This window comes from Macaca mulatta, chromosome 9, assembly GCF_049350105.2.
Source record: "Macaca mulatta isolate MMU2019108-1 chromosome 9, T2T-MMU8v2.0, whole genome shotgun sequence".
Lineage (NCBI taxonomy): Eukaryota > Metazoa > Chordata > Mammalia > Primates > Cercopithecidae > Macaca > Macaca mulatta.
In genome coordinates, this window is record NC_133414.1 from 128,170,296 (window position 1) to 128,183,396 (window position 13,101).

Sequence of the window (13,101 nt, forward strand, 5' to 3'; positions counted from 1 at the left end):
CATAATGCCAACCTCCTACACCAGGAACCAGGGCCCACACACAGCAGAATTATCGGTCTCCTCACCAGTAAACTGGATTGAGTAATGTACCTGCTCTAATCTACCTATGGGGGCCTGTGGAGGTCACAGGCACCACAGATAGAGAACATCTGGTGAGCAATGAGATTTGCTATGTATCTTCTCTGTGCTGGATGATTTTACATGACTGTGATTACAGAGAGGCTCAGGGCCCTGGAACACTTGTATTAATCCTGGGACAAAGATCCCGGGTCCCAGGCTTACTTCCAACTTTGTGAACTGGAATTCAAAGTGTTCACCTTGCTCAAAGGGCAGATGGTCATGGAGGGTGGCTTAGATTTCTTGTGGACTGGATACTCTTGTCTTTGAATGCTTTATGTGATACCCTGCCCCAGGGGCCCAAAGGCTATGTTTCTATAAATGCAGGAAGCCTCCAAAAGAAACATACTTACATTGGAAATACAGAGGTGTGTATTGCCCGACACATTGGATTTTAGCTTCTGTGCCTGGAGAGAGACAAGAAAAAAAAAATGCTCAAACATAATACAGAAGAGTAATTACTGATGATCCATTAATCAGCTGTCTAGGGCAATGCTCTCTGATAAATATGTGAGACACAGCTGTGAGCTCCATATATAATTGAACATTTTCTAGTAGCCATGTAATAAAGAGATATCAGGTGAAGTTAATTTTAATAATCTATTTTATTTAACCCAATATATTACCATTTCAAAATGTACTCAATATTAATAAGATACTTTACATTCTTTTTGTCCATACTAAGTGCTCAGAATCTGGTGTGTCTGGCGTGGCACATCTCAATTCCGACTTACCCCATTTCAAAGCCGAGCGGCTCCTGAAGGAGCAGCCCAGGACTAGGTTACTAAAGAAAATGTTTTGAAGTCATCCCTCATTTCTTAAAGTTAATTTTTGGGAAATACCTCCTTCTATGTAAAAATATTGCAATAAACATCTGCATTTATGAGTAATATAGACAGAGGCCTTCCTGAGCTTGTTTGTTTGTTCATTTGTTTATTTGTTGCTCCAGTCAACAAACCCTTACTGAGTACCTGTTTACCAATGCTGGGTATATGCTGATGAACAAAATAGGACCTGGCCCCTGGGTTCTTGGGGCTCCTCTCTAGTGAGGAAACCACTCACTAGTCACTGTTTAGGATCACATAGAATCAGGGGCTAAGGCACAGGGCAGGGACCCTTTCAGATGGGCATCCTCAGAGAATCACGCAGAGCATTACGGATCCTCAATGTAGCCATTTGAAAATGGCTTCCCAAGCAGTTGGAAGGGGACTGGGCTGTGAAGGCACTGAGCTCCCTGTTTCTCCTTAACTGGAACAACCCTCCACTGGGCTTCTACCTGATAATTTCATCATAGGAAACATCCCATTGCTCAAACAATGACAGTGTAAATGCATGTGAAAACTACTGACTCTGGTACAACCCTCTCATTTCACAAAGGAAAACAGCCCAGAGAAGTTAAGTGACTAATTCAAGGTCGCATAGCAATTTACTTACAGACTCACGATGCAAACCCAGTCTTTTCAGTTCCTAAATGAAAATGTGCTACCTCTTGCATCACAGTGTTTCTCCCCAAAATCCACACAAAGAACTCCCACAATGCTCCTCCCTCATCCCCAGCAACAGGAGCCATTTGGCACTGACAGACAGAGCTTACTTGTCAATGGGCTGAGCCCTGGTTAAGCGTTACACGTTACACTTGAATCAAGGAGGACCTGGGCAACCAGCTCTGTGGCTGGCACTGGCAGGCTGCCCGTTGTGACTTTTGCAACTCCTGGAAGACATGCTAAGCTAAAATGATAGCATGTTCACCCAAGGAGTAATTTATTGACCATAATGCTACTTGGGAGGCATCATAATCTTTACCTATATTTGCATATGCCAGCTGTGAATATGAAATAGAAACCTTTAAACAAGCATCAAGAATAAGACACTGTGAAGCATCCCTGGGCTGTTCAAAGGTCACTAAATGTTATGTATAAGAAGATCAGAGGGGAAATTGGAAGAGGAATTGAACCTGATTCAAAAGCCTGCTTTTAATCTATATTAATAGCAAATCTGGTCCACTGCATTGTCACCTACAGAGAGTAATGTGTAGTGCTTTACATGTTTTATTTCTATTCAAGTTTGGAATTGTGCCCAGACACCAAAATGGCCCTAAAACATCACATTCTGCCTTTTCTAGGCCATAATCTACAAAAGACATAAGCCCTTGCTAAGGGCCTTTGCATAACTAACAAATTTACTGAATTGCACAGGGGAGGCAGCGTGATTTCTAGACTGGGATGCATTATGCTCTCAAGTTCTTTGTATGCTTGTGGTCACAGCTAAGTTGCACCTCAGTGTCCTAGACCACAGTAGCTTCTAAGAGTTCCAAGGGCTGGGAAGGCCTCCTTCCTACTTTGTTAGGTATGATTAGCGCTAGCAGACAGTGTTTTATTCATTGTATACTCAATCTGTGACACTCATTAGCTATACTGCAGGAGTATAATCCTACCATTATTAAATGATTAGAAAGGGGCTTTCATCAATGGACTAGAAAAGGCCTCTATCTTAACAGGTTTTCTTAAGTGGACTCTGCCTGCATAGGTAGATTTCTGACCCTCATTAGTCACGGAGGGTTTCACACTACATTCAGAATTGATAAGCTTTCAACCAGGGAGACGCGCACAGGTGTAAACTCCGCGGATCTTGTCTTCTATCTGGAAATGGCAGGCATAACTTCAATTACACAGGAAAATGCATTTAGATCAGCTCCAAGTCTGTGCAGTCTCTAAGTTCCTGTTCCCCCAAAGCGGGTACCCCCTTGGCCTCTGTATAAAGGAAAAGGTCAGTTTCTGGCCTTGTCTCCGTGGAGTCCCATTGGCTAAAGCTGGAAGCAGCACCTCTCAGGCTCATCTTGCCTGGAAGACCATTCGATTGGCATAACTGGGGGAACTGATGAGTCCAAGTAAGAATGTGCAGCCACATTCCTACAGGGGATACTCTGAGAAAACGCCTTCTCTCTCGTTAAACATCTTCCCAACCCACAGAGGCACTCAGCACTCTAGAGACTTAGCAGTCCACACGCAGGACTCTAAAGACTCTGCTTACATTGTGTGTTAACAAGCTTCCTACAGAGCGGTCTGGGTGCTCAGGAAAGCCCTACAGCAGCAGAGGCTGAGCAGAGAGGCTCTGGAGTTCCATCTAAACCTGGCACGGGCTACTGTCAGCTCTGTGAGTCTGATTAGCAGAATCAAAGGATTGCATATAGGTTTGAGATCTCTTTAAATCTTACACCAAATGAGCTGAGGGCCAGAGTGTGCTGGCTGTCTAGACTGGATGGGGTCGACAACAGACATCATCAGGCTGAGAGTTCAGGACCTGTCACAGTGGGCCTGCTGCTGAGAGAGGGTCACAGCCTGGGATGCAGACCTGTGAACTTCTGGCTAGTTGCATGCTTATGAGTCCTGTATGCAGTGTGAACTTCCTGTGACCACTGAGGGTCAGAAATCTACCTCTGCAGATCCAGAGTCTACTTAAGAAAATCTGCATCTTAAAAACCACTTTGAAAGCCTGAGAAACCTGTTATTTACACATTTTAAAGGCTTTTATCCCCAGCATTTCTGAAAACATCATCAAGCTATCACTGTCTTGCTAGTCAGGTATGATAAATGCAAACAGATAAAATTACAGGGCATCCCCCGCTTTCAACTATCACAAAAAAAGTACTTACACACTTTAAATGCTGTTTCAGTTGCTGCAAAGTGGGATGTCCCAGGAAAATTAAAAGGAAAAAATAAACCCCAAACTCCTGAGACTTTGTAAGGTATAAGGTAAATTAGAAACTGGAAGCGCACCTTTTATCCCCGAGTTACACACTGGTAAAACGAAGGGTACAGTAATAGAAGGGCTGGCACAGCGTTCAGGGGCCCTTCAGTGAGCCCCACAGCCCTGATGATTATGAGAAATGCAGAGAGCCGACAAAGAGCTCAGCCAGCCAGTACCTATGCAGACACCATGCCTTGCAGTTTGTGGTTTTAACACGATATGCCTTTTAACAAGAGATGAAGAAGAGAAGATGCATTTCATTTTTCAAAAAATCAATTTGAACTATTCTTACAGTATGTTGAAAAATGAATTATTTAATCCTTTTTAAGAAAGGGTGTTTCTTAACTCTAATTTGTAGCTATAAGGTTTAGGGGAAGCTGCCTGACTCTGAGTTGGGGAAAACACCACCACCGAAATATAGCACACCTTGAGGTTTTCATCTTGAGAACCGGAAGATGAAAATCATACTAGAGAAGCCTGTCCCCAAACCAAGCGCCTTCCCTACATTCTGGAAAACCAGGGAAACCTATTCTTTAGGCACGTGAAGCCTTGTCTCTCCAGCAGCCGTTGCTCTCATATTATAAAAGTGTCACTGGTGGTAATCCCCAAGTCCAGGCACGTCGCATAAATGAATTTCCAGGGCACTGTAATTGTGGGGGGCCAGACCTCGCCAGTCCCTGGCACCAGAGGGTTAATAAATGCATTAGATGCTGTTAACCTCTGTTACCTGGAGTCAGAGCAGTGCCTCTCCTGCTTTTTACCCCAGTGATTAGCATTTGGAAAGCCTGCCATGGTGCCAGCAGCTTTCCTGTGCAGAACAGAGATGCACACATCATTTATAGCTCTCAGCCCAGTCCCCACGCGGGTACTGCCCACAGCAGGCTCTCCCCAAGCTCTGGGGACAGGTCAGGCTTGTGAGCAGCATGCTCACTCTGATTATGGAATTGGAGGCTTAAAAGCGCACTCGCCCGGAGCCTGGCCTTTGCTGCCCCAGGACTCCATTTCTGTAGAGAAGCCAGTGTTTAATCTCCGGATTTTAGGCAGCTGTCAGCCAGCAGGGCATGGAACATTTCTCTGTTCTCCTCCACGCATAAGAAAAGCCAGTTTCTGCTCTACCTCCAGAAAATAAAACCAGGGGAAGTTGCCCAATCCAATAGCAACAGACTGTCCAGTCTGCAGCCAGATAGTCATAATTAATGATGCTCTGGTTCTTTTCTTCCTTGCTTTACTGATTAGAGAGATTTGCTATATTAGGAACCTGTTTGCTTAATGACAGAATACAAGCAATAAACAGAGAAATACACAGACTGTAAAATGCAATCAACTTTGCTCTCCAGCACTCACTAAGTACCTAGCTGCATCTATCACACTTGTCAATACCCGTTTATTAGCATACGAGTCTCTTCTGCAGCACAAACTGGACCTTTGCTAGGGAAAACCACTGTATGAGTTTTTCACACAACAGTCCAGAAGCAGAAGTCTAGAGCTCAAAGCCATTTCTCAGTTTAAGTCTACATATTTTATGCTCCCTTGTAAGACAAACCATGGAAAGAAGAGTATGTACTTAATTGAGGTTAACTGAGCAGAGGAACCGGCTACCAAGTAAGCATCATTCACATTGTATCTTAGTCAGATAGACTCACCTGCTTATAGACTTCAATAGGTAATACTATATAACAATTCTATTGTGTACCTGATACCAATTTGACCAAATTAATTTCTGTACATACAAAGACGACACAAAAAAGAACCTCCTTGCCAGTGAATCCAAGCTAAGTAATGGTGGCCCAACAGTGGTCTGGAGCCTTTTTTTTTTTGGCTTTTGGATTTTGCCTATTGACGTCTGGGATTGCTGGGAGAAGTTTTATTGCTGGTCTGGTCCCAAGCAGTTGGCCAGCCTTTCTAAAACGTCTGGCACTGTCTATTTTGAAACTCACCTTCCTGGAGGTTTGCTTTTCCTACAAACTTTGTAACGATCACTTGCAACCACTGGTCTGAATAATGTCCAGTAAAGTCAGCTGCGTAAAACAAGTGGACACATAAATAAAGCCTGCTCTGAGCCTGTGGGCTTGGGTGTTTTTCTTCCAGAGCCTGAGCTCAGCAAGGAAGGGATTCATTTCCTCCAAGTTGAATTCTGCCAAGCCCCACGGACCCTGGCCCAGGCCAGGAAGAAAACCAGGGGCTGTGAGGGCAGCCAGGATGAGTTTGGGCAAGCGTGCTTCTGAGAAGAGGCTGGAGTAGCCCTGGGTGGCTCTTCTACCACTGAGCCTGGGACTGTCTGGTCTCCTCTACCTGCTCCCCCCGAAGATGCTTTGTCTTTCTGTCGCCTGAACCTCAGCCAGAGGCTTTCATTACATTAAGCTCTTAGAAGGCCTTGTAAAGATATTTCACTCAGCACAAGTTTCAGGAAGGCTCAGGGGTGCCAAGTTTCGTTAGTCTGGGCAGGTCGAGTCACAGGATGAGGGATCTGCAGTCATACTTTTGTACTCAGAGGAGGCATAGCTCAGACAGGTTGGGCTACGTTTAGGTGAAGCCTCCAATAAAGGGTGCATAGCGAGTTGAAAAAAAGCCAGATTCCAGATGTGTGTGTTTGGGTGTGGGGATCCTAGCCTTGAAGCTGACAGACAGGCTCTAGTGGCAAAGGTCTTAGATTCCTGGCACCAATGGGACAGTCAGAGTTGAACTGTGCAATTTAGTTTGAGCTTAGTGCCAAGCCTAGATCAGAAACCCTCTTCTTTGACCTGATTGGGGACTGGGCCCCTAGGTGGTCAATTGGGAAATTAAATGAAAGAATAAAATCACTTAGAAATGGTGTATCTATATGAAACTTTAACATCTAAATATCATTCCTTTACTGATTTTTGGATTATGCGACCAGGAGCACCTTTATTCTATTTTTTTTTTTTTTTTTTTAAAGAGTCTATTGATTGGACTTCCCTGGTTAATGTTTTGCATAAGCCATGTCTATAATTCCTGGTCTACAGTTCCCGGTTGCAGTTTCCTTAAAACAGGAGTGACTTTTGACACTCGCAGAAGAATCTCAGTACACAATATTCCTGTGTTTTTATAAATGCACTCGGTCCTTTATAGTCATCTCACCCACACCTAATCCAAAGGCTTTTTTTTTTTAATTTTATTTTTTTTAAGGAATTTACCTTTTCAGATATATTCAACTTAGTGTGCATTGAAGCGATTACCCTTTTTTTGGGCTCCTATTTCAGTGATTTACGTAATATTTCACAAATGATGTAAGCAAAAATACCAACTACAACCAGCACAAAAGGGCATAAGAACAAATACAGTTGATGCTTGTTAAGCCTGCATCCCAACTGGAGAGAGTGAGGGGCACTTGTGGGCAGAAGAAGCGAAGCCTGCTAGTGTGGTCCATGCAGTGAGTCTTGTGCAGTAGCCAGTATGTTTGCAGGGGAAGGGACAGGTTGGCTTCTATGGTGAGCTGGCTAAATGAGTGTCAGTTAAGAGAACTTCTGCTACAATTTAGAAGTTGCTCCTGGTACTGGCTTGATTGATATGGTATGGTAAAAAGAGCACAGGCTGGCCAGGCATGGTGGTTCATGCCTGTAATCCCAGCACTTTGGAAGGCCGAGGCGGGTGGATCATGATGTCAGGAGTTCGAGACCAGCCTGGCCAGCATGGTGAAAATCCATCTCTACTAAAAATATATCTCTACTAAAAATATAAAAAATTAGCTGGGCATGGTGGCGCGCACCTGTAATCCTAGCTACTTAGGAGGCTGAGGCAGGAGAATTGCTTGACTCCAGGAGGTGGAGGTTGCAGTGAGTCGAGATTGCACCACTGCACTCCAGCTTGGGTGATAGAGAAAGACTGGTCTCAAAAAAAAAAAAAAAAGGCACAGGTTACAAGGTTCCTAGTCCTAGCTTTCCAACCATCATCCATGATTCCAATCATTCCTGCCCGACTGTCTAAATCACAGGGTTGCAAAAATCTAATGTGATACTCTAGATGGAAGTCCTTTCAATATTCAAGTTTCTCTTAGCCTCTCTGTGGTTGATGGTCATTCTTTGATCAAGGCAAAAGTGGGAAAAATGCAAAACCTCATGCTAATTGGGCTTGTGAACATTGTATTGAAGAGAACCGGCTTGTGATCATCTGTGATTCCTCAGATTTGAAAATGAATGCAATGAAAGAGACACAGTCCAGTAAGATATATCAACAGTCCTCCATTAGCTAAGCATTCCCTCGGGCTTCCCTGTCAGTCTCCAGCGCACCATAAAAGGATGCCTGCAGCTTTGCACTTGTAATTTAACACTAATGGCAAGATGGCAAGGAGTGCTGCGTGCAGACTCTTGTCTACAGCATGGAGCTTCACAGGGGGCCCTGGCTGGGCTTACTTCTTCTTTTCATACCTTCACAGGATCACCTTACATCTCTTTTGCTTTTACCCACGATGGGGCAAACACAGGTTGCAGAAATACATTAGAGAACTGTTTGTTTTCATTCATGGTTAACTTGCTTGATTAGTAAAATATTCAGACAAGAAGCAATTATGAGCTCTATTTTAGAAAATTATGCGCAATTAACAATAAGATAATGACAAAAATGTGTGAAAGACATTTTGAAGACGTTGTGGTTTGGGGTGAGGGTAGCTGTTTTGTATAGCGAACATTCAGCATTAATGGTATAAAGCAACTAGGAGGGACGGCCCTAAAATGAAACATTTGTTTTCTCAGAATGTGCAGTTGGGAATGCAAATGTGCAAGAGCAACAGAAAAGATTCATTGTTGTCCCTGATGAGAAGTGCATGAAGCCTATCTCATCAGACACGCATCCTCATCACCATCAGATAATATTTATTAAGGCTCTCATTCTCCTGTGCATTTATGTGCAGCTGAGTGCGGCCCCGTAATGGCTCTGTGACTTATGGTGGTAACTAAGGTTTGATATAAAACACCAGGGTTTGGAGACATAACGGACTAGGGGCTTTTGTTCATCCTCTGGTTCAGAAGATGGAACATGGTTGGTGCTGCAAAAAAACAAGGTAAAAGCAAAAAACCTTTAAAAATTTTTTAGAATATGTGCTTTTAGAGAAAAATATTCTTGAAAGTATAGGAAAACCAAGTAGATGAACAGTAATGATGACTGTGATCATTACTATCACAAATAGCCTTCACCGATCATGATCCCATCTGCCTTTTACCAAATACACCCATCGCTGAAACAACTTTCTTTCTGAGGGGGGCACTCCCCTTTTATATGGGTCAGGAACAGGGGTTCCGAGAGGTGATGACTTGCTCAGGTTTCCACAGCTTGAAGAGGCTGTGCTGAGATTTGAACCCAGTCACTCTGACTCTAAAAATCAATGCATATTGACTCCATGCTAGATACACTGTTCATTATCTCCCAGATCTTACATCAACCCTCAGAAACAGCTCATTATCCTGGTGACAGCTAAGGAAGGTTCTGAGTGGTGCAGTCATAAGCCCAGGCTCACACAGCCAGCATGGACAGAGACAGCTCAGGCAGCGCAGAATCAACAGAGTCTGAAAAGGAATACAGAGCCCAAGGGTGTCCTCCCAAGCTTCATCCCAGAAACCAGGAGCAACTTCTGCAAATGCAGTTTCTGGAGGAAGTCAGAGGTCAAGCCAGGCCAGGAGGCTTCTGCTCCTCCAAGACGCCAGTGGTGAGTGCCTCTCCGAGGTCCCTGCAGCGGAGGGGCAGGCAGGGGACAGCCATCCTGGGGAAAACTCCCAAAATGTCAACTCAATGTCTACCGTCTTGAGTTTTCTCTCTAGACAGTCTCATTTCCTTGGGTTTGAAATATAAGGGGCAGAGAGAAGGGATGCTCTTGGTTGAATTTTACCCAATAAGAGAACCAGAGTTGTTTGCTTCCACATAAGGGAGTTCCATGGTTCAAGAACAGGCAGAACCTATTATTCAGGGGAACATGGCTGGCTAGAAGTCCTAAGGATAAAAGGTCAGTAGGGGATATAAGAAATTGGATTTATTTATAGTATGTGATCTAAGTGTGCTCAGAGGTATTCTCACAGGTTACCCAGAACAAGAAGCATATTTATAGCTAAGATGGTGCAGACGTCCTATTCCTTTTTATTAAGCATGTTTATTACCCAGCAATTGGGTTAAGCAATTGTCCAAGGGCTGAATTACTGTCCTTCTGATGGGCTGGCCTCACTGCCCTCTGGACCACAGGTGCAGGTGGCCTAATGGCTTTTCCCATAATGCACTGAGGAGGACCTTGTCTTCCCATCCCCTCTCTAAGTCTTTCTCATTTTTTGAGAATAGTGGTTTAAAAAAAAAAAAAGCGCTTAGGAGGAGACATCATAAATGGGTGATCAAATAATTGGTCTATTTTTGCAAGGTAGCACACATATATGATGCTCAAGTTCACTTCTCAGATGAATTTTGGGGTAAAGGTCACTGGATGCCACCTCAGCACGGGCTCCTCCTATGTCATCATCAGCAAAGACTACCCAAGAGAATAAAATAATGGTATAAATAGTTACTGTCCTGGAGGCTGAGTTACTGTGATGCAGGATTTTAATTTGTTTAATAATTATAACACTCCTAGGCAGTAGCATTTATCATTCTCATATTTTAGGTGATAAATCCAAGGACCAAAGAGATTAAGCTACTCTCCATCTTAGCCCGCAGAGGGTTTGAATTTTATTGTAGCAAGAGGCCTGGCCCTTCAGTATCTTCTCCTAGGTACAACAGCCTCCTTTTCTTAAAAAAATAAACATTGGAAACTAACCACCCTGTACTTCTTTGCATGATCACTTGTCAGGCATCAGTACAATTGATGCTGTAGTTTGCTTGAGCTCTATTATCTTAAAGTGAGTGTCGGACTGGAGCAAAACAAAGGATGGTATTGCCTCCATTCTCCATGGGAACACAAAATCACTAAATGCTATCCATTACATAGTACTAACATAGTACTGGGGTACTATAACATAATACTGGGGTACTATAACATAGTACTGGGCTGTTCTGGGGCAAGCAGTGAGAGGAGACAACAGCTGAAGCCCAGAGCTAATGCCTGTCTGTAGGCAGCGAGAATGTCTTCCAGTTGTGGCATCTTTGCTGAGATGACTGAAACCTGCCAAAAGATATCCAAATGACAGGCACGGACAGCTTTACATTGTTCCCAAGGAACACCAAATTTCCACAGAAACAGCCTGGAGCCAAGCTGACAAAGATGGGTCAGACGACTACAGAACTGAATGAGAAACAGAAAAAAGGAAGCCTGGGTCATTTCAGGGTGATAGAACAAAGGGGTTCTAGGCGCTGCAGGTGACCTCTTCTCAAAGTATTTACCAGGTGGAGAGTTCAAAATCAGCCTGCCCTTCGTTCACATAAAGGTACCACTGCTTATAGGAGAGTGGTAATGGGCTGTGAACCCCGGGTCACCAGACTGCACCTCAGAGAGAGAGGAAACAGCCCAGCCACATGGGACTTCCTTTGACCTCTTCCATTTCTGTGTAGCAGAAACAGGCTCTGAGCCAGAGCTGGTTCACTCAATAATCACACTGTATCCAAGGGTCCTGGGACCTAATACCCCATGATGTGCTCCCTGAGCTATGTGATAACTGTGTTTGTATCCCTGGGCCATCTCTTTCACTGGCTTTTGTTGCCTGAAAATATACCCATGGCAAATTCCAGAAATATAAATAACATGAACTATAATTCCAATGACAATGAGATCATGCCTTCTCCCAGATGCTATAATATATGATAACACTTGTATTACTAGGAACGAGAATATATAATTAAATGATCAGGTAGGGCTCCCTTTCTGCTATTCACTTTGTAGAATAGTAAACTATGAGTTATTTGGAGGCATTCATAAGAGACTTTACAAGAGTTAGGAGCTGGGGTTCAGGCAGTGTGATCAAGAGGCCATCTGTAAAATGAAAATATTCTCTGGAGAGAACCAATTTATCGCCTGTTTAAGCTGGAGTTCTCCTGGCCTCACTGGTGTTCACCTAGTGCTTGGAAAATAGGCTTATTCTAGCTATAGGAGATTAGGGATAAAAGAGTTTTTAAAAAGAGAAAAATTATAATTTAGAGATACCGCACTGCGTGTGCTTAATTGAGAGGGCATCTGGCTACATTGCTGCAGAGAAAAATAGATCCCATGACCTGCCTTTGTTGAAAAGGTGACATCTGGGTTCATTAAAGGTGTGCAATAGATTTTGATAAAAGCTATTTTTCTAAGTCATTAAATTGGTTTTTAGGAACTTTACACTCTCCTTCATTTGAACAATTATTAAACTATAAAATAGAATTGCACAATTGCTAAAACCGTAATCTGAAATTTTACAGCCAGCTATAAAATGCTGTATTATTAAACTATACTGAAGATGCTCAAGCCCATTACAACTTTTAAAATGAATTATAAAACCCTTTACTGCTGATAAAATAATCTTAAATTACAGTATTATGTATTCTAACAATATGTTGAACCAAAGTTTGCTACAATGCAAACACGCCAATCACGAAGAAATCATTTTTTGAATTAAGTTTGCAGAAGCTGGCAATCTGATAACAGCTGCTTCAGCAAGGCAGCCCAGCACCTGATGTCTGCAGGCTGGGCGGGACAGCTTGTCCTCCGTGGGAGCTGCCTTTTGCCAAGTTCCTGCAACCACAGGACTAAGAGTCAGCCTCCTGTTTTAAAGTCTGCACAACGGACACTTAGTAGGGACCCGGGGATCAAGAAAAGGCTTGCAGTAACAGCACTGTTTTCCCTTAATGTCTCCCCACGAGTGAGATTTTGTAAATGCAAAATGCTTAGTTACTAAGTAGCTGACACTTACATGTATGATACCTACGATGTAGGGTGCCACACATATACATACCTATCATGAGGCCTGGCCCCCAAGATTAAATTCCTATTTTTTTCTACCAGTTATACCCTGCATGTGTCCATTTCCAATTGAGTTGAATATACAATTGAAAATGTAGTTGAGCATGCTGGCTTGTATGGCAGCCTTAACAGGGTAATACCCAATTCTGAGCTCTGAATTCAAGCACTTTCTTGGCTGAAGGGCTTTGAATAACTGCTCTATAAGCAGTTATTACAAACGGTGTTTTTACAACAGTCTCTTTCCTCCCATGGCTGACGTGGGTGGATTCTGGAATTCAGCTTCCCTCTAAGCTCCTCTGCTGGCGCTTGGAGCCAAGAAGATGAAGTCCAAGGAGGTCACTGGTAGCCTGTCCATGCTGGGAGCAGCAGGTTCACCA

At 43.4% G+C, this 13,101-nt stretch overlaps 1 protein-coding gene across 8 annotated transcripts in view; it reads right to left on the minus strand.

The window, feature by feature from the left end:
• Window positions 1–13,101, minus strand: part of GFRA1 (GDNF family receptor alpha 1) — a 220,242-nt gene that overhangs the window by 8,330 nt on the left and 198,811 nt on the right. For all 8 annotated transcript variants that reach the window (XM_015148263.3, XM_077947603.1, XM_077947606.1 and 5 more), the window contains one exon: window positions 471–524. In XM_015148263.3, coding sequence (XP_015003749.2) covers window positions 471–524 — 54 coding nt within the window. The remainder of the gene's footprint in view (window positions 1–470; window positions 525–13,101) is intronic.